The sequence below is a fragment of the Bacillus rossius genome, chromosome 3 (genome assembly GCF_032445375.1).
Source record: "Bacillus rossius redtenbacheri isolate Brsri chromosome 3, Brsri_v3, whole genome shotgun sequence".
NCBI classification, from domain to species: Eukaryota; Metazoa; Arthropoda; class Insecta; order Phasmatodea; family Bacillidae; genus Bacillus; species Bacillus rossius.
Genome location: NC_086332.1, coordinates 97,323,093 through 97,345,932, shown reverse-complemented (window position 1 = coordinate 97,345,932; position 22,840 = coordinate 97,323,093). Strand labels below are relative to the sequence as shown.

At 35.5% G+C, this 22,840-nt stretch overlaps 1 protein-coding gene across 4 annotated transcripts in view; it reads right to left on the bottom strand.

The window, feature by feature from the left end:
* LOC134531065 (dynein axonemal heavy chain 6) overlaps nucleotides 1-22,840 on the bottom strand; it is a 491,808-nt gene that overhangs the window by 287,240 nt on the left and 181,728 nt on the right. For all 4 annotated transcript variants that reach the window (XM_063366586.1, XM_063366584.1, XM_063366585.1 and 1 more), the window contains 3 exons: nucleotides 22,199-22,344; nucleotides 15,485-15,617; nucleotides 1,255-1,393 (listed from right to left, as the gene is read on the bottom strand). In XM_063366586.1, coding sequence (XP_063222656.1) covers nucleotides 1,255-1,393; nucleotides 15,485-15,617; nucleotides 22,199-22,344 — 418 coding nt within the window. The remainder of the gene's footprint in view (nucleotides 1-1,254; nucleotides 1,394-15,484; nucleotides 15,618-22,198; nucleotides 22,345-22,840) is intronic.

Genomic DNA, 22,840 nt, shown 5'->3' with positions numbered 1-22,840 from the left:
ATAATACTTTCCCATACACAACACTTATTTGTATCTTTCTAATGCTTACGCAACCAATAAAAACCATTGCATCAGACTGATTTCAGACAAAGCAAAGAAGAAAATTATCCAATATAAAATTATTTAAATGAAAAATTACATGAACACACAAACAAATACTTCTCACAATTATTTACAACTTCCCAGAAAACTTAAAACATATATATATTTAATAAAGTCATTTACAAAGTGGGGAGGGCAGAAACATGGGTTGTTACAAGCTTTGGCAATGGATAGTTAAGGCAGTCCAGCTTTTTAAAACATAAATCACATTTACTCGTTTAGTTCCCTTTCCTCATACAGTGTTTGGTTCTACAGTGAATTCTTGCTAATCCAGACTACATGGGACCGGACCCTGTGCGTACTATCAAAAGTTCAATTTAAAAATTATTTGTCTTATAATGCACATAATACAAGTTTTAAATGGGTAAAACTTATAAAAATTATTTTTTTTACAAAAATACAACTTTTCTTTCCAAACAGCTTGATTTTAGTTTTCATACTACTGTATCTGTAGACCTTATTTTGAATCTACGAAAATCAGTATATACTGCTTTTTTTTTCCAATCCTATCCAGATTAATTGGATGTAAAGATGAGCGGAGACTCTTGAGTACCTTATTTTTGTTTTATAAGTTACATTCATTTTGTAGTTTTACATGAAAAATACATGGTGCAAGTTTACCTGAAGTTTTTTATTACAAAACAGTTAGTATTTTGTTCTTTGATATTTTGTAGACTAGTAGTAACACCCTTCCACGTTACACTATTATTGGCACAGTTAATCCTTTCTTAACACATTTTTTCTCACTTGATAAATGTATCTCGTAAGTCATTATGCTTCACACAAGTTTTATGCATTCTCTTTTAGACTATCTAGCAACCTGTGAATTCTAAGTGTTTCTGATACTTGAAATTTCACAAGTAAAAATCGACCAAATAAGTAACTGTGAAACACTCATTAATAACTTGCCTGTATATTTTCTACAAAAGCAAGCAAAATATATAATATCTAAATAATAATGTGTTGAGCTTTCTAATACAGTGCAGTGATAAATTATTTAAAAAATTTTCCATATTAGAAAAATAGCAATGCAAAACAATGTTAAAGTATACGTACAGACTGAAGCAATAGTGACCAAATAAATAATAAATGAGAAAAGCTAAACCATTATGCATAAAGATTTAAGCAGAGATCTTCATCAGAATGGCTTGCCTTGAAAAGCACTGCATCATCCGCAAGGAACTTGGGCAAGTTGCTGTCTCGCAACGCTCGGATCAGAACCACGTCTTCACGTATGAAAGGGTTTTCTCTTTTCAGAGACCCTGCCATTACCAGCACACTCTTCACTGCTCTGTGACAACACCGCTCAAAATTACTAAAAACTAAGCCACGTCACAATAACAAGCAAGCAACAGGGTACGAAACACAAGTGCTTACAAATATGTAAACATACATGTGAATCTCAAATGCTGACAGTATCTCGAGGCACAGGACACTGTTACCAGTTGTGCATTACAGAAAATTGTCTTTGAGACAACACAATGGCAACAGATGTTTGTATGAGTCAAGGGCACCATCACACTCCTCAGTTTAAGTGCTGGGGCATGCTCTAGGCACCTGCAGCGAGCAAAGGCAAGAGTCAAACTGGCATCCATGCACCAACTCTAGCTTCCAGGATTCTTCCTCACTGTCTGAGAGGGAGCACAGGACTCCGGTGAGCATCAGGCAAGCTACTTCAGTACTGCAGTGCAGATAACTCTTTAGGAAGAGTGATGAGGGGAAGCAACAACTAAGCATTGCTCATGGCAATACTGACTAAAGCTGAATTCTCATGATTTCTCATGATATTGTTTCAAGATTATAGTGCTTGAAAATATAGCTAACAACAGGCGTTATAACAATGTAAGGCATGTGCAGATGAAGAGTGTACGAACAAAGCATTTTATGTGTAGCATCAAGTGGAATCTACCATTGCTAACACTGGATCAATATGAGCAATTAAATTTAGGTTTTGAGTAATCAAATTAATGTATGACTTTGAAGTTTAACATTAAGTTGACAAACACAAGAAATGAGAATAGAGAAAAAAGTGAGCATGAAAATATGTAAATAGAGAAAATAAAATAAGATCAAGTTTTTGAACAAAGCAAAGTGGTGCATTAAACCCTTTACTGTATTCCATGATGTTCACTAAAAGCAACTGCTAGAATGACTTTTTACCAGAAACCATGGCTAATTCATCCCTTAATATCTTTAGTCCCTAGTCTAGTTTGGCCTGTTTCCCTAGCTCATCACCTCACTGTCGACCAGAAAAACAATATAATAATAATAATGATAATAATAATAATAATAATAATAATAATAATAATAATAATAATAAAATAACAAGTATTTGGGAAATAATCTGAATAATAACAGATGAAATGTGAAAGAAAACACTTGTTACATTCCAGGTTGGCCCGGCTCAGAATCTCAGAATAGTAACAAGACACTTTAATCACTGGAAAGTTTATTTATGATGATGTTGAAGTTATATTTTTAAGTTCATCTGTTTATGAAAATTGAGGATGAGTTATTCTTTTGATAGAGTAGTTTTTCTGCTAGAATTTTTAAATAAAATATATTTTTGCACGGTCTTTTGTTTTATTATGATTTTTTCAAAACAACATGTTGATCAACACTTACATCTGTGCAGTTAATTTTTGGCACATATTCACTGTTGCTCATTGCTCAATAACAAAAAAAATTAAGTCCCTTAATTAATTTTTCTTAACAAGGCTCACTAACCTGCAGAATTATCCCGGGAGGGTAACGACTGTCACGCTGAACCGATGCCGACGCCTGGGGTAAAATTTTGAGTTAAAAAGAAAGTCCAAACTAATTTTTAAAAATGGTTAAAACTCAGTCTGGCTCTGACCAGCAGGCGTGAAAATATCCGTCACTTTACACATATTTTTTTGTGAGCTTCCAACAAAACTGCCACACGCAGCGACAATCGAGTGTCAACTAGTTGAACAACGAAGTTGCCTTCCCTTACAACGGTGTAAACAAAGGAAAGCAATATCACAAAATATAACCAGCTACATGACCATATAAGAAAAGTGTGTTTCAAACATTTGTTCCCTTAAAATTTGGAAAGTAACATCACACCACAGTATGGCTCGTCCTGACTGGCTGGCGAGATAGCGCAAGCAAAAGTTCTGGTCCATTGCTGTGCAGTTGCGCACTTACATGTAGGGTTTTTCCAAACATGCACTAACTTGAGGAGTGAAAAATAACTTACTGATTAGAGGTGTCACACCCGTGTGTCGCCTGTCTTCCTTTCTTTTTAAACCTTCAAGAATGTTACAGCCTCACTAATCAGAAGATGCTTTAAAATTGTAAAAATGTAATTAATAGAATATTAATATTAACAGACCTAACAAATTATAATGAAAAAATAGTAATTAATATACATTAATCTTTTTGTAAAACATACCCAAAATCAATAGTAATTAACATTTGAGCATAAACAAAAGACCTTAAATGCCTATGAATAATAGAAGAAACAGGAATATAAATTAATTATGAAATATTAATAAAACATCACCAACATTAAACGCTCTCAGTTAATTGTTATTAGCAGCAGGGGGCAGGAATTATTCTATAGTAGACACTAATGTGAAATGACAACCAGGAGATACTTACATTTTTAAAATGTGTAAGACATTCATTGTGAATCATACATTTTAGGAGATCATTGCAAAAAACAGAGCAAGTAAACAAGTGAAAAAAATTACAGAAAAAGTTATACAGAAATTGTATGGAACTTCTAGAGGAAAGGAAGTACAACAAAGTAGAGGAAGAGTGCATGAAAGAAATCTTAATGATAATGAAATTAAATTATTGAAATCTTAATAATAGTTAAATGCAGCCTACCAATGCTATTTTGCAGCCACCTTCAGCTTTCGTCACAGTGAAACTATGACAAAGAATTTTGTGTCATTGATCGAGCAAGGTAAGGCCCACAAATGAGTTTCATGTTTGATCTGTCGGGGATAGCCTCCCTAAGGCAACCCACTCAAAGATCCACACATCTAAGCACAGAAAACAGGGTTAATCGGCCATGAAGCTGCTGTTTAAACAAGTAAAAAGACTTTGCCCATACATAATGTCTCACTCACCTCATGCAAAAGCATAATGATGATAAATTAATGGTTTACAGACACTTATTTATTGAAGTTTTTTGGACATACGTCATTGCAGTTTTGCACTGTTTGTCATGGAAAAATTCCGAAAATCAAAATAATAAATAAAATACGATGATAAAAAATTTACATTAAACAAGACTGAATCAGCTGATGCCAGACAAACAGAACCAACTATGAAACTAAACAAGTATTATGGATAACGACAGCATGGATTGCACAAGAATTCTATTGAAGAAACTTAATCATGAAAAATAAAATAACAACCCAGACGAACATAGTGGGCTAACAATGACGAGACAGATTAAATGCAGGCAGACAGCAAACCTGTACAACATAGCAAACATTGGACACTGAAAAACTATGGGTTTATATATGTTGGAGCTCCTCTCCTTGTACAGCCAATGGCAGGCGAGGGCTATCCTGATTGGCCACGCACAAAAGGGGTGATATTATTGGCTGGTGTATTGCTGTGAGGGTTGTTAGTTTGCAACTGAGTTCTGTGGTAAATTGATTTCTACTTTTATTAAAGGTATCCATGTATTTTTTCATTCAATGCTTTGTTTACTGATAATATTGCTATTGCTGACAATAAATGCTAATTCCTTAAGTTTACATTTTATTGGGTGCTCTTCCTGTATGAGTGGTGCAGCATTGTCCCAGAGTATTCTATGGCTATTGTCCCAGGCATGTTCGGCAAGTCTAGATTTTTGAGTTTCACCCTTCTTTATGTTATTTTTGTGCCTCTTAATGCGTGTTGAGAGGGCACTGCCAGTTTCTCCTATGTACAAACAACCACATTCGCAGGGGATCTGATACACAAAATTCTGACATTGAAACTTATCTGTGGCTGGTTTTACACTAGTAATCATGCCTTTGATAGTCTGTGTTTGTTTCTCAAATGTCTTATTTTTTCCGAGAGACCACGAACATAGAGAATAATGAGCCACATGAATTATCTGTTGTTTTTTGTTGAATGATTTTAGATTTGTTTGATGTCATGTGCTATTTTATAATGTCAGGTGGGTAGCTAGAAGTTCATAGTTAAAGTGATTTTGTTCATGGGCAACTGATTGCTTGTTGGAACAAATAACTTCAGCTCGGTTAGTTAAACTGTGCATTATGCCAGTTTTGGTGCTTTTCGGATGGTTAGAATTGAAATAAATATTGGCTGTATGAGTTGATTTCCAGTACACTTTAGTGGCGATTTTGCACTTTTCCCTGGAAGCTAGGACATCTAGGAAAGGAAGGTTTCTATTTGTTTTCCATTTCATATGTGAACTGTATAGATGGCCTGAGAGAATTGAGGAACTGGGCAAACTCTTATACCATGTTGCCAAACAAGAAAGTGTTGTCAACATAACAAAGCTAGATTTTAGGTGGAGTGTTGGTTGTGTTCAGTGCTTCTTGCTCAAAACTCTCCATAAAAATGTTGGCCATGAAGGGAGATAGTGAAGAACCCATTGCCATTCCATCAATTTGCTATAATTCCTCTTTGAACTGGAAATAGGTTGTATTGACACAGAGCGTAATAAGTGCCATGAGTGATGGAATGGGTATTTCTGTTCCTTCTTACAAGGTGTGGTCATATTCCAATTTGATTTCCACAACAGTGTTTACGGTACACGCACATTAGTAAAAAGTCTTTGAACATCAAAGCTTACGAGTATGTCAGTTGGTGCTATTTCTAGTGTCTTGGTTATGGAGATGAAATGACCATAATCTTGAACGAAGGTAGGTGTTTGGCCGGTGAGTGGTTCACAAATTTTTAGCAGAAATTTTGAAAGTTTTTGGCATAGAGAATTACAAGAGCTGATGATAGGTCACAAAGGCAGGCCTGGTTTATGGATTTTTGGTAGGCCATAAATGTGAGGTGGCTTATTGCTGTGAGTTGTTAGGACGTTTTGTCTGGTGCACTTTGCGTTCAATGCTAGAAGTTGGAACTTTGTTCAGACGTACATATTTGTCTGAGTTTATCAGGTTGGTAATTTTATCATCATAGTCTGTTCTGTCTAGTATGACTGTGGCTCGGCCCTGTCAGTGGGAAGGATAACAATGTCAGAATCTGCTTTCAGTGTTTTGATGGCTTTAAGCTCATCAGAGGAAAGATTTGGTTTGGGTGACTTGGCTGATGTAATGGCAGTCCGAACGGTCCACTGAAACTACTCCTGTTCGACTGCTGGCAGTTTGAATATGGCACTTTATACAGAAGAAACTATGTCTAAAAACATTTTTTTATGAGGAGCATTACTGAAACTAAGCCCTTTCTCTAAAACAGAATTTTCGCATTCTGAAATAATTTTTCTAGATGTATTTATAACTGTATTTGTTAAATTTGGTGTTGGATGTGCATTTCGGTCTGTAGATCCTAGCAGTGTGGCAAATTTTTGTATCTGGTTATCTTTGCATTTCAGTGATTTCTTCATTAGATTCAGGATATCGTAGATTGGTAAATACTACTGAAATCTTTAGTGCTAAGTAGTGACTGGATTTTCAGTTGAAGTTCAGAAATTTAATTGCAAAGCTGTGTTTTGCGTCAATGGTGAAAAGCTATTCTTTCATTTAAAAGCTTGAAACTGGCTTTTGCTGTGATTTTATAAGCCTGTTTGCTGTTAACAAGACACTTTACAGTTAGTCCATTCTGGATGAAACCATTGCTACAACATTTGCAAAGGAAATTCAAGTTATTAGAACACTGAGATTGAATGATCATTTTCTTTTCCAGTTTCCTAATTGAAAAATGTATACCGGGTACATACCGGGCATTGATACATTCTTTAAATGATTCATGCAATGGGGAATTTTGATTTAATGCCATTTTTTGGACATACGCCAGTGCAGTAACGAGTATGGCTTATAATGTTTAAAAATGTATTCAAAAATGAATTTACATATATTATCCGGTGTTAGGGTCGCAGGCAATGGACATTTGAGCTTCGCACCTTGCCTCGAGCAGCTAACCCATGACAAAAAACAATCCTTTTCCTTTTTACCCTCCTTAGCTTTCCTCTGAACCTGCACAGTAATTGTTTTGTGCTAACTTATGGCATTGGCGAGTATCAAGCAAGTAGGGGGAGCAAACTGGTTCTGGGGCACAGTAAACAATCAAACAGGTGGGCGTGGCACCACGTGTCCGGGTAGGCGTGGCAGTAGGTGGGCGTGGCACCACGTAACCAGGTGGGGCGTGGCCGGAAGCCAAGTGGAGGGAATCCTCAGGTGGTTGTTTACGTCACGTGGAGGGTGGTCTGCTTGGGCGACGGCATCTTGGTTCTAATTAAGGTAGCTAGGGAGCGCTAGTGTCGCGCACCACATTTATTTTTACAAGTACAAAAATGGAAGGTATCGCGGTGGCGGGGACTCGATCTGTCAACATTTGGATTGGTAGTCAGCAATGCCAGTTGGAAATAATAATTTGAGATGTTGTATATATCCTTATAAAAATATGTTTTGTGTTGTGGAAGTTTTAAAAACGTATGTAGTCGGCCATATTTAATTTTTTAAAGTACTAGGCGGAAAATTTAAAATATAGTGTTGGCTGCTATGCGGCTACCATGTTTATTTTTTTTATAGTACTAGGCACCAAATTCAAAACACACACTAGAGGGCAGCCATACTTTTTTATAGTACAAGACCAGTATAGTCATATTATGCTTAATTTGTTATGTAGCATGTCTACCATCTTGTATACTGCTATAATGAAAAAAAACTATAAGCATTACCTATGCTTATAGCAACATTTATGTGTTAATAAAATACTTTTAGGTATATGTAGTACTAGTCGGCGAATTCAAACACCGTTTTTTTTTGTGTGTTAAAGACATATGTTTTCTTGTAGTGATATATTTATGTTGTTTTTACAGTAATTAAATATACAGTGGCAATTATTCAAAAAAAAAAAAGTAATATTATTTAAAATATATCACTCATTTTATTACAAGTATTCTTATTACGTCACACACAGTTGTTGTTATTATTCATAACTAAAAGAATTTTTTTTAAAGGAATGTCTTGTGCATATATAGAGAGTATTCTCCCTTATAGTCATTATATTAAATTTTTATATTGCCAATGCTGTGTAGGTTATCCAAGAGAGCTCTCGGTGTGTCCCCAGCCTTGCAGACACGTGGCGACAGTGCCCCCCTCCTGTTTAAATAATAACCCAGACGGCCTCCCGCGTAGGGACCACCAGCCAGCAGCGCTCGGAGCCCGTTAGCAATGCCTTCAATTAATATTATTTAGATTTACCTCAAGTTAAAATACTTTTTCCACACTTAAAATATTACGTGTACCTGTATACAAATTTAATTTCTCCCAAGTTAAAATATTTATTCCCCACCCATTTAAATATTACGTGTATATGAATTATTTCAGTTAATTATAAAAATAGTATTTCAATTTAAAAATAAAATATTGTGTGTAAAAACATTTTTTTTTACTCCCATTAAGTGGCAGGAAGTTGTGTGTGTGTGTTATTAACAGAGTTACCCGTACCTGCCATTTGATTATTATCAGGCAAAAGTAACTTGTAATAATATTTTCTTCTTTTGCAATTGTATCGTATAACATCTGTAGCTACACTGAATAAACCTGTTATTATTCCATTTATAAAAATATTACTTTCCGTTATCAGTGCAAGAGATAACTGTGAAAGTAGTACCACATCTTAAATTATTATTTCCAACTGGCTTCGTGGCTGTGTGGTTAGTATTGCTGACTACCAATCCAAAGGTTGACGGATCAATACCCCGCTGCCGCGATACCTTCCATTTTTGTACTTGTAAAAATAAATGCGGTGCGCGACACTAGCGCTCCCTAGCTTCCTAAATTAGAACCAAGATGCCGTCGCCCGAGCAGACCACGCTCCACGTGATGTCAACAACCACCTGAGGATTCCCTCCACGTGGCTCCGGGCACATGGTGCCACGCCCACCTCTTGGAGTGCCACACCCACCTGTTTGATTGTTTACTGTGCCCCAGAACTAGTGTGCTCACCCTACTAAAGCCTTCTTTGCTGTCTTGCTTCTGATCTGGCAAGATGTACATCAGCTAAGTTAATTCAGTTTTGCTGCGTCTTCGCACGAGAACGACGTGCCAAATGTAAGTCGTCTCAAAGCTTAGTAGTAATTTCCCATTTTCTAAATTTCCTTTCGGCCCAACTTGTCAAAAACACTTTTGACATTAAGATGTTGAATAATTAAGTTTGTTTCATGATTTCAGTAACGCGTTCATCCAGTTTGATGAGAGATTGCGGAAATGTTATAACTCGTGATGAGAGAATGTCATTTTGGCCTCGTAATTGGTTCATTGGTGTGGTCACTGATTTGTTACGAAAGTATTTGTGGGCATTTAATGCATTGTGTGGGGAACGTAAAAAGAACTGGTAACTGAGGTATTGAGTTAAGATAATTGATCTAGTCATTTTAAACTATGTGTGCTGCAGGACCTAAATATTCTGCCTTAACTACCCTGCATATCGTTGCATTACTCACATATTACATTCCTTGCTTGTAAGCCTTCATAGGGCTCAAGGGGAATTTTCGCCGATGTATGGTTTGTGTCATGCTAGCGGTTCAGAGGACGGAATAGAGTTAATTTGTATGCAAGGTTTAAACTGTAATGAGAAGCCCATGTCACACGTTGCTGCGTTCACACCCATGCAAGAAACGTAATGTCTCTATGTTACCCTAATGTAATGCAATTATTTGTCAGTAGACCTTATGTAATATTTAGTCATGGTATTGTTTTAACCCGGAGGTGCTCCGTTTACATGTAGCTTACGTAAAGAAGAAGTTGTAAAATATGTTAATGTGTACAATTGTAGCTTTGGTAAATAACGCTTGGACTTGTTTTTCATAATATTAAAGTTGTCAATTTATAACCATAATGTTTTGGAGTTATAAATAATGTACAAGTTATTATACTCATTGTAAAGGCACACTCGATTTAACTTGTATTATGTGAATATTTATTCTAGCACTATAAGTTAGTTTGACAAAATATTTGCAATCACGCTTAATTTTTCCTATATTATTCTCATTTTCAGACCTTTTCCAAGGTATTTGTTTTGATGTTAAATAATAGCCTGAGGCACCCACATGGACTTTTCACCAGACTCAAAATTGTAATACTTTTTAAAGACTTTTCCGCCTGTGGATCTTTATGCTGCACATAATGTGCAAGAGATTTGCAATTTTTTCTTAAAAACAATAAGGGGTCTGTGTTTTTAATTATGATTTGTTCTGTTCGATCGATGGTCCCATGTCTCTAAAACTGCTCTTTCTAGTAACTACAGTTCATGCTTTCGACACTTTCAGAACAGAGGTGGAGCATCCATTCGGCTCTCCACTTAAATTTGTGAAGGATTCAAGGGAGTTGGGTCAGCTGTGAGAGTTAGCAGTTTGGAGTATCAGCAACCTACTCCCTTGGATTCACATTGAACAACTATGTATTGTTGATAATTAAATACACCTCGGACTCGCATACCGCGAACAATTGGTTCCGAGAAATACTCGCGCTAAGTGAATTCGCATTACGCGAGTTCGACTATCCCCGATAATAACAATATTATTTTACATGATACAAAAAAAATCCTTTTAAATACAAGGGGAAGGTAATAAAACTGTCACACGTAGTGATAGAGAGCATCAATCGTATTAACTTTGAGGAAAAAACATCTAAGAACAATAATGAAACATGGCACAACTGTTTGGGTGCACACACACCAAGTTACCTTTGAGTTTTCTCCTAAATTATTACGTGTGTCTTATAGAGGTATTTGAGAAGCCCTCAATAGAAAGGAATTTTATGTTTATTATTTTTACTTCTTACCTCTATGACTTTGTCTTAGCCCTGTTATGAATTATATTTACAAGTATTGTCTCTCTATGGTCAGGTCAATTTGGTTTTACTCTTTAATATTTTCATGTTTTATCTTGTTTTATCTAAGTAATAATTTTATGAAATGTCTTTGCAAACATTTGTTAAACGGCGACGAATAGGAAATGAGCTTGCACATTTTAATATTGTTTTTGGGTCATGACTGAGGAAAGAGGATATGTGATTGGACGCTTGACTGCGCATATATTTTATTTAAACAATTTAGTAATTTCCAGTGAGATTTCGGAGTGTGTTCAATACAGAAAACTTTAACTGTTTAAAACAAATTGGAACTTTAGTTTCTGTTCTACTATCATGGGAGAATGATTAGAGAGAGAGAGCTCCGTGATTTAGTCATAAATGAATATAAGAATATCACGTAAAACATTGGAACGACGACTGAATAGCTAGAATATACGTGAAAATGATGATTTTGTAAGAAATGCCCGGAACTACGCAATGAAGAAGAGATAGTTACCGATGTTCGGAGCTCTACTAAAGAATCGACGACGACGATAGGTTTTTGACTAATAGCCTAAATAGAACTAGATCAACGACTAATTAAGAAGAAGAAAAAGGAAACGACTATCAATCTTCGAGATGGAAGGAGTTCGACGGCTGTAGACGGCATCGTAGACGGTGTACCGGAGGACATCAGCCTTCTAGACGACTCCAGGTGACCGACGCCAGTCCTGCGGGAGTACCAGCAGCACGAGAGGAGGTGCATCGAGACGGAGACCCAACCAGCGACATCGGAGGAGAGACTGAGATCTAACCAGCAACATCGGAGGAGAGACAGGGGTTCGGAGAGGTTTTCCACAGCCTCTTGGTCTTGTAACGACGCGACGAGGTTTGTCTGCCCCATCCCGAATTAACAAGAACAGCGAGAAGTTACCTGTCCTATTCTAATGGCAAGATATCTTAAACCATGATGTTTACGATCAAGACCTAATTTGAAACTTGCAAAACCAACTTAATACGACTTAACGACTTAAAGACTTGTAGCTTGTACATACTGGACCTGGTTAATTTACATTGAGCAGTAATATGTACTAGATCGAAGTTAAAGTCTGTTAAAGTCATTAATTGTCTTGAATGCTTAAAGAATAGCCCCAGGTCCAGAAGTCTTGAGATAGATTGATCTACCGAAAGAGACTGAGCTAGTAGTAACAAAAAAAGACTAATTTGCCAGGTAAAATGTGTTTCAATAAGATTTAAAATATTGACTGATAACCAAACCATTATTCAGTGATTCAATTACGTAAAACGTAATTAATTCTGAAAGACATTTAAGTATAACTGATATTGAAATTTTGTTTAATGAAAAACCTATTTAAATATGAATATTTGTCCCAAAGGTGTTTGTATGTTGCTCGCTAATCACTGACTCTGTCACTTTTCATGTTACATTTAAATATGTTGTAAAAGAGTATTGTCACCCATACAACCATAATTTTGACCCTAGTAAAAAGTTAAATTTTCATTATATCTTTTATTTTTCCGATTGATAACCATACTTGCATATCATGTGTATGTTAAACCAGAGAGAAAGAATTATTTAGCTTTGGCTGTCTTGAAAGAATAATTAATTTTTATTACACTGAGATCAGCAGCCATAGAGAAGTTAATGCTTTTAAACACACTACCAGTTAAAGAATATTGTTTTAGTCATTATATTTGTTGATTTTAAGGTCAGAATATTTACACCAAAAAGAAGGAGACATACTGCTAAGAAAATATACGACATTTTATTTTCTGATATTCACACAGAGTCAAACTACACCAGTACATACAACCTGAGAATAATTTACTTTCACTACCAGCGTAACAAGACATATTTTATTTAATATTCTGTAGAGGTTAGTAGTTGTGCTACATACACAATCACAACACTAGTACTTTATAGAGTTTTCTAGGCGCCCAACTATAATACATTTTACATCAGAGATTTTGGCATTTTAGGAAATATACTCCATAGAGTAATTCTGGTCACCCAACGGTGGCGCACCCTTTTAGAAATTTTGGTCACTCATCCTTGGTGCTGTCTGAAAAAGAAAAAAAAAGAAGGGGAAATTCTGAAAACACTACAGTCTGTTTAAAAAAAAACAACCTAAAACAAAAAACTAACTTGTATACTCACATGACATAAGTTGCAGATTGTTCTACATAAATGGAAAGATTAACTAGATTGTCCGGGGGAAAAGCGGATGTGGATGTAGTCGCTTCTTCCTCTACGAGTGAAAATGTAAACAAGCTGTCTTTGTGTTCGAGTACAGCAGGGGGTGAATCAACTTCCTGTCCTGAAGTGGGAGGGGTAGCTTGCATGTATCAACCTTTATCTTCTCTTTCCCAAGCCGGCGCCGTCGCCTCCTTCACAAGGTCTGCTCTTTTGGAAGTCGATGCAGGCGCAAAAAAACTTTCTAGCCGTGTTTGTGTTTTACTTTTTTTTTTTGTGTTCGTACAAGACTTTGTACACCTGACATACCTTATTGATTTCTTTTTTGAAGTTGTCACTTCTTTCTTCGTTAGGATCATTCTCCTCTACATTCTTGACGATTTGCCTTCCAGATTACTGGCAAATGTTGTTTTGAGCAGCCTTTGTGTGCTCTAAGATTTTCGGAGTGGTACACTAATACGGGTTTTAATTTATTATCTCCCTTTGCATTAGTGCCAAGCAGAAGTGTAAGCCTATCCTTGGAAGCCTTAAATCCGGGGACAGTCTTCTCCTCTCTTGATTAAGTCCTGTCAGGCATTTTCTTCCAATATAGACCTGTCTCGTCTGCATTATACACTTGTTGAGGACTGAAGCCTCCCTCGGCGATGATGTCTTCTAGAATGCTAGGATATGATGCAGCTGCAACTGAATCAGCACTAGCTGCTTCTCCTTTATTTTTAATACAGTGCATATTGTACCTGTCTATGAACCTTGAAAACCATCCTTTACTTGCTGTAAACACTTCACTACTATCGAGGTACTTAGATTTTAAAGCAGTAAAAAATGTCTAATGCGTTTTCTTTTATCACACCCGAATTAACACCACACTTCTTTTTCAAACACCCATTCACCGAGCAGTCTTTCAGTGTGAATCATGATGGGTGTTCAGTTCCGCACTCTCATCTCCGTCGATGTTAATGCATCAGATGACAACAGTTTCTCCAGTTCACTTTTATTTTTGATAATGGTCCGTACCGTAGATTCACTTAGGCCTAATGCGCAACCAATTGCACTGTTGCCTTCATGGTTTTTAGAACGCAGTACAACTTTCAACTTCGTTTCTAAAGAAATAGTTTTTCTTTTTGCTACCACTTTATCAGACTTTACTTCTTTTTCACGTTTCATAATTATTACATTTGTACTGTGAACTTTACCACGCACAAAAACAAAATGACTAGCTGATTATAAAGTGTACAACAAAACAAAGCTTGACGATAACTAGTATATCTACAGTCGCCTGGGAAACACTTTTGAGTCATGAAAACGACACACACACGTGGCGGGCGGGTAACATAACATGATAGCTGAGACGGCTTTTTCCTGCAATAGTTGACACGCCGAACTCGGCTAGTCACTGCCCGAGCGGCATTCACACGATGTATCTTACGATGCGGCGACACCCCGCGGCAGTAAATTTATACCAAATAATTAATTCTCACCTTGCATTATGCAGGTTTTTATTTCACACCACTCCACAATAATTGTACTCTTTTTATGCACATTCGCGTTAATTGAACTCGTGCTATGCAAGTTGGAGGTGTAAGTAAAATGTAATTTTCAAATGAAAATAGATTTAAATTTAAAAATAACATATAGTTTCATATGGGAAACGAAATATGTACTAGCGGAACCTTATACGTGAGAAATAATAACGCACAAATTTAATATGGAGAAAATGGCAGGACCTAAAAATTTGATTGTATTAAATGGAAAAATGTATTATGCAGGAAGAAACTAAACCAGTTTTACTGCTTACCTTTCCTTATTCAATGCTTTTCATATGGTTAAAAATTTATTTTAAAAATTGATAGAAAATTTTCTTTTAACACACCTTTCTAAAGCTAGTAGCAAGCTCCTCCTTTTATCTTCATAGAATAGAAAATTAATACTTATCTCATATTAGCTTGGCTTTAGTATGGAACACGGCAGGTAACTTGTAAATGTGGCCCCTAGTTACCTTTTAAACTATAAATATTAAAAGCAAAATGGTAAAAAAAAAATTAGAATTCATAAAATAGAAAATAAAAAAATAATATTTTACATACTAAACTATGTAACTGAAAATTAAATATGAAAGTCATGCATTTAGGATAAAATTTGTTTGCTAACTAACAAAAAATTTTACCAGGAAGTAAGAAATGATCCAGTATATTTAAGACCTTACCTCATTCCAAAGTCATAATGATCTTGCTGAGAAAGTTGCTCACTCGACAGTTTGTACATCTGGACCATTTTTTGTGCAAGGCCTTTTGAAGATTCAAAGCCTTCAGAGTACAATATAACTTCAGCAATCAGAGCTAGAATATAAACACATTTTACTGTCAGTTAGCTGCACAATAAGGTTCATATAATTGTGCTGTCAGCATCATAGTCAGCTTTGCATGTGGGTTTCAGTCGCATAAAGATGGAACAAATGATCTGTTTGATCAATTGAATAAAAGTGCCATTTTTATCAGAATATCGACAAGAAAAGCTATACAGTCAACTCTCGATTATCCGCGGTAATGAAGGGGGCCGAAGCCGCGGATAACCCAAAATGCAGGATAATACACTTTAACCATTTTTTTACCACGAAACGTAAACAAAAATGGTCAGTCCCCACCCCCCTTTCCCTGTAAACGACCACAGCCGCGACAGAATGCAATCAGAAGTACAGTAATGTGTTACAGTGAATAATACTAGTAACTTATGTACTATTATGTGGCAGTATACATACATACGTACAGTATTAGTATATCATTATATGAAATTGTACGTACTAAATTATGCAATTGTTCAATATCTTTGTAGTTATGTATGAAAAAAATATAACAGATGCAATAAAACAAACGAACAAACTGTGTGGGGTAGATACATAATGCACTTTCACATTTCATTACTGTCAAATAAACATTACATAGACTAGTGATGGCCCGATATCCAAAAACCGATACCGATACCGATTCCGATATTTCCAAATTTACCGATCCGATACCCGATATTTCAATACTAGGCCTATCTCATTTCTAACACTGATTCTATAAAATTGTGGTTCTGGAGTATTGTTAGAGACAATAATGAAAAATGTTAAATATTAATAAAACATACTTAAGGTAAGAGCACCAGTAGTTGACAGTGCTTTAGTAGTTGACACTTTCATTTTTAATTCTTAATAATAAGCCAAATATATTTTTTAGCAAGTTTCTAGCTATGTCAAAATATTGCTAAGGCTATCTGGTATGAAAGTTGATATCAGTACTTTTACAACCTTGCCGCCATTTTGAGTATAAGTTGTTGCCATGAAGTCATGTGTGTATTTTGACGAAATATTGTTATTTCCTTAACAAATTAGTTAAGCAGGTAATGGTACATGAAATGATGTATGATGTTTTGTTATTAATGTTACCCATGTTTCATAATTGCATTATGTTTTATATGAAATTCTACATATCTTAGCATACTGCATAAATGATTTTAGTTTATGTTATATAAACTAATGGGGGTGTCAAGTACTGATACAAAAATTTTGCAAATTTTTAGTAGTTGACAAACCATGTCAAATACTAGTGCAACTATATGATGTTGTATTAATAGATACACTAATATTCTGTATTCAAATTGTAAGTAGTGTTTCTCATTAAAATGGTCAAAATGGCTCTATTTAATCTGTAACTAGTATTTGACACCCCTTGTCAACCACTAACACATTACATGTCAACTACTAGAACTGGAATCTTTTTGTGTTTCATTTTTGGATTCAGGATACCACAATGCCTCCTGTGAAAGGAAAAATGCTTAATTACAGTGAGCAACAAATGAATGCTGCAATGGATGATGACCTTAGGGTAACTGCAGTTGCTACAGCAGCCAAGCGCCACTCTGTACTTCGTGTCACTTTGTTCTACAAAGTGACAGGGAAGACTCCTATAAAACGCCAGATGGGTCCACAACCAGTCTTCACAAGAGAAGAGGAAGATGTTTTAGTGACATGGATAACTACAGTGGCAAATGCAGGGTTTCCAATAACGAAAACTGAGCTTTTAGATAGTGTACAGCACATAATTAAGGAACTTAACCATAAAAACCCATTTGTAGGCAATCGGTCAAGACGAACATGGTTTATAGCATTTTTGAAACGTCATCCAATCATAAGCAGTAGAATGGCTCAAAATCTTACTTCCAGTAGGGCATCAGTTCGCAAGGAATCTCTTTCAAGATGGTTTGAATAAATAAGTAACTATTTGAAAGAACACAAATACCTACGTGAGTATTCTCGAACAACCTGAAAGAGCGTTTAATTTGGACGAGAGCGCTATCTTTCTCAATCCAAAAGGAAATAAGGTGCTTTGTGTGAAAGGAGAGAAAATGTATACCAACAAGTGAATTCTGATGAAAAACAATGTTTAACTGTGTTGGTTACTGGAGATGCAAATGGAGATTTGGCGCCTACACTGGTGGTTTTCAAGTATTAAAGAGTGCCTCATGAATTAGCTGACAGTGTTCCAAAACACTGGGGAATTGGAAATCTGAGACTGGTTGGATGACTGCTCCTCTTTTCTTTGAATTCATCACAAACATTTTCCATCCCTTTCTCGTGCAAAAAATATCTTCCTGTTATCGTTTTCGTTGATGGGCATGCATCACACCTAACCTTACACACAAGCAAGTTTTACGAAGAACATGGGATTATACTTATAGCATTACTTCCCAATTCGACTCACCTGATACAGCCTATGGACATTGCTGTGTTCCACATGCTGAAAGAAGCATGGAAGAAAAAAAGTGCATCAATGGAGAATGCAACACTTAGCTGATCCAACATTGAAGAAAATCCATTTCACACCTTTGCTGGAAGAAACTTTAAATGCATGCATTACACCTTCTATTCTCAAAAATGGATTTAGGAAGTGTGGACTTATACCATGGAATCCTGCAGTTGTAGACATTTACAAAATTCCAACAATGGATTCTTGTCCTGTGGTTACTAACAGAAGTTCCTCAGAACAATTCTTGGAAGAATATATTGGGGAATATAATCTTAAAAGTTTCCGAGATTCGGGTACTGAATTGAAAGGGGATTCCCAAGATCAATCGTTATTTTCATTGTGGAAAAACGTTAATGAAGATTGCTTCCTTCAGTGTCGCTTGCAAGACGATCTTCAAGCAAATGAAAGTCTTAGTTGCATGGATCAAATACAACAAATTGTAGAAAACCACACTGAATAAAATGAAGAACCATTAGCAATAAATTAAATTAATGCTGTGACACAAAATAATTCAGATCAAGTAAACCTTGAATCCTAAGTAAGTCTGTGCAATGTTCATGAAGGAAGTGGAGAAAGACAAACACTGCAAATCCAGAACTCAGCACCTGATATCAAAATAGAAAATCGTCTTGAATTTCAAGATGTTAAAACAAATGAAAGTAAATGTATCACATCAACAATCAAAGATATTCCATCTCCTTTCAAAAAGGCTTTATTCTGGCCAGAATACAAACAAAATCCTGGAAAACGAAGAATAAGAGAATAAATACCAAGTGTAGTGACAGCTAAGCAATGGCAGTTGTATCATGAAAAAAACAGCAGCAATGGTAAAAGAAAAAAACAGAAACAAGAAAGAGCTAATGCACGCAAGGCAAAACAAGAAGAGTGTGAAAGTGCTAACAAACTGAAGCTACTTGATAACAAGAAGACAATGATAAGAAAATACAAAAAACATCACTTCATGTGTCTGAAACTGAAGAAGATGAAGAGTGGGTAGAACAGGGAAGCAGTATGGATGATGTCAGTTTCGACCACAGTGACTTGGATATGGTTGATGAAAATGGACTTGCGCAAAGTATTTTAAGTGAGCTAGTAAAAACCAATGATATTACACCTACTAAATTTTCTCACAGGAAAGGTGATTTTGTGCTCGTTTCTTTCCCTGGAAAGAAAAAGTGTTTTAAATATGTCTGTATTGTTCAGAAAGTGTACGATGTTGGAGTAGTTGAAGTAATGACACTACAATTATGCAATAGCCTGAAAAAAGATTTTGCCAGAGATACAAAAGATGTAAGTGTTGTTGAGCCAAAACAGATCATTGAAGTTTTATCTGTACCACGGTATCTTGGGTCTGATGACCTAGTAAAATATGAATTTCACTGTTCTGTGTCATGCGATGTGTAAACCATATATGAAATGTAACTTACATTTAGTCATTTCTGTCTGTAACATGACTTTAAATACATAACGCATAGAGTTTGTATATGATGTCAACTACTAGTGCAACTATATATGTCAACTACTAAAATTCAGCAGTCTTGCTATTGTCAACTACTGATGCATTTACATGCATCAACATAATATCATTAAAAAAATATAAAATAGTATACAATGTCTGATTCAACCATATACATACTTTCGTCAAATATCAACAAATATGACTCATACCAGGCATTTGTTTAGTAAAGTTTTTATTTTTTACAAATGGGTTTTTTCAGAATTTTGCTCCTTAAAGTGTCAACTACTGGTGCTCTTACCTTTATGTGAATGTATATTATTTTTATTAATTGTAAAATATTGTAAATTCGCATTAAATGAAAACTAATAATGAATTTATCATAATGGTCTACAAATAAGCTCTCTAAATTCAAGGTATTAAAAAATTAAATTGTTTTTCAAGGCTAGATAAAGCAATATTCTGGTGTAGGTATTACCTACACTATGCAAAAAACATATTGTAACTACAAGGAAACAAATTTCAGATTTTGTGGAGAAATGTTGAGAAATCTTGTAGCTGTCCGATATTAGTTTCTAGTGTATTTGCTTATAATGTATGAATTACAAGTCACTGCATGTACTGAGTCCAGTGTCTCAACTGTAATCTACGAAAAATACCGTCCGAAAAACGGGAAGCCTACAACTCACATAGTTTCGGTTCCCTGCAAGAATTTCCCAAGATTTCCGAATTTTTGCGTTTTGGTATTAACGCCACTTCAACCGCTAAATCAGAAGTTCAAGCATGTTGTGACTGACCTAACCTAACCCTTCGATTTTTTTTTAATTTCAATTTTTGAGAGAAATCCGAAGTTGCACGAATGTGATAGGGAACCGAAACTACGTGAGTTGTAGGCTACCGCCGAAAAACATCAAACTTTTGTACCCTTTGTAAAATTTCATCACGGTTAACGACACGCTAGAAAGGAAGGTCTTCAAGTAGCAAGTTTGGTGACCATTGTTCAAGTGTATCACTTTATTTATTGGTGCGAAAACACGTTCAAAATACGTGAAAAGTAATTTCAATACAACTTTGAAATGTACTGCAGAGTTTATAAAACCACACATCTTTATATATGTTGTTGGCAATGCATTCAATATAGCCAACATAATACCTTTGCTGCAACTTGCCCTACTTAAACACGTTTCATATTTTAGCTTTTGTAAAACTTACGTAACGTTTGTGTATAGAACAGCAGTTGGCGACCATGAAACGACACGGAAAGAAAATGTCTGTTATATCAAGCAGCAACTTTATTCTTCTTCATGTTTACTTACGGCTACACCACTTATTAAATTAAATATCGTAATTATTTTCGTTTATGTATTCAATTTATGTACACATAGTGAATTTCGAAAATTCATCAAGCGAAAACATTTTGCGAATATCTGAAACGAATAAATATGCACTAATGACTGGGATTTGTGTACACATGGAAGAATTGTACCGTCGGGATGCATTGCAGTATCAGAAAGAAGAAATAGGCTTGAAATCTTGAAATTGTTTCAGTGGAAAATATGCTTGGAATTACTAGGTAATATGGTGACGTGAAGAAAGATAAATTACGCCCGCGGAAAATAAGCTTGGAATTACGGTTAAGGTTATGTGAGAAGTATTATTGGCGAGAGCAAACATCGGTTATCAAAATATTGCATGTATTTACCGATGTCCGATATTGAAAAATGTGCCGATATTACCGATCTCCGATATCGAATATCGAATATCGGGCCATCACTAACATAGACATTCATTTTACTTACGTTTGGTGCACACACAGCAGTTTCTGTTGACTTTCCGGCCGTTTGGAATAAGAAATAAGGTACAGTCGAGTACATTTAAGTAAAATGCTTCAGGCGAAAAAATCGCGGCCTATTAGCCCACGTGTTTGTCTTGAGTATGTTTATACAAATACGTATGGTCGTATACGTATGTCGGTATGTGCATATGAATTATGTAATGTAAACAAGAATTGAGGAAAGATAGAATGTTAATTTATAGACATTTTAAAGCATTAAAAAACACTCAAAAATACTCACACATCTTAAACACGCAAAAATTATCTAGGCCTACACAAATAAAATTCGCAAATATGTAAACATAAATGCATGTACATAGGTGTAGTAGGGGTACATTCTGCTGTACAGCTGTTATGTACGCGAATCAATACAGGCTACTTTGATTGAAAAAAATCTGTAATAGACTATTGTTTTTTCGATGTGCTTTTTTTTCTTCTAATCACGTTCAGGGTAAGTTTGTCTGACAAAATGGTATCTTTGTAACCTAATGTAGCTAAATTGCTGTTATTTTCTATTTCTGTTTTCTCATGTTTGTTGTTTATATTCCAGAAGGGAGGGTCCGGACAATTACCTCCCCCCTGGCTGTATACCTGACACCTGACAAAAAAGCTGCTGAATCTTTAAGTTGACTTAATGCACAACCAACATGTAATTTTGAAATTTTCAACTCTAAAAATAAAGCAAATGATTTATGAGGCACCAATGTCTTAACAACTTTTCTAAACTGGTTATTGTTATAAATCTTGACCACCTTGTTTATGATGACTGCCTATTGAACTACAAGTACAGCCACATTGTGCACATAGATGTCTGAACTGGTGCTAGTAAGACACACGTCCTACCATAATCAGGCACCATCATCGACACTGGACGAAACAAGGCCTTCAGATTGTCGGGCAGCTCTGTCCTGCCAGCGTAGCCTGGGTTCATGGTGATGAACGCTGCACAGGAGTGGACCAGCTTGATCTCACGCCCCTCAAACATGAACCTGCCGAACCACCACACACCAGTAGGTATAACAGATCATAAAACATGTTTCAACTTCTTGTAACATAAATATGAGTATCTAAACTAATCACACCATTAAATTCAAACTCAAACATTTAAACAATAAAATTCAGTAAAAAATATAATACTGTCTCTATTACCTCAAATTACAGTTCAAAAGAAAAGCGGCTAGTCGCCCAACTCTAAAAAAAGGTGAGTTTTATTGCTTTTTTTCCTGATTCCTTGCATTTTCCTAAAATTGAAAATCAACATTGATGTAAGTGTTCCTAAAAAATGTTTTATTATAATAATTTATATTATAATTTTAGATAGATCACATTGCATGTCTATAGAAAGCATAAAAAATAATGCAAAATTAAAAACAGTATTTTTTTTAAATTAAAACAAATAAATAATAGAAGTAACTTGCATCATTAACGATCAACATTACCATTATCAATATCAACATTATCAACCATCTTCTTCATCAAGAACAC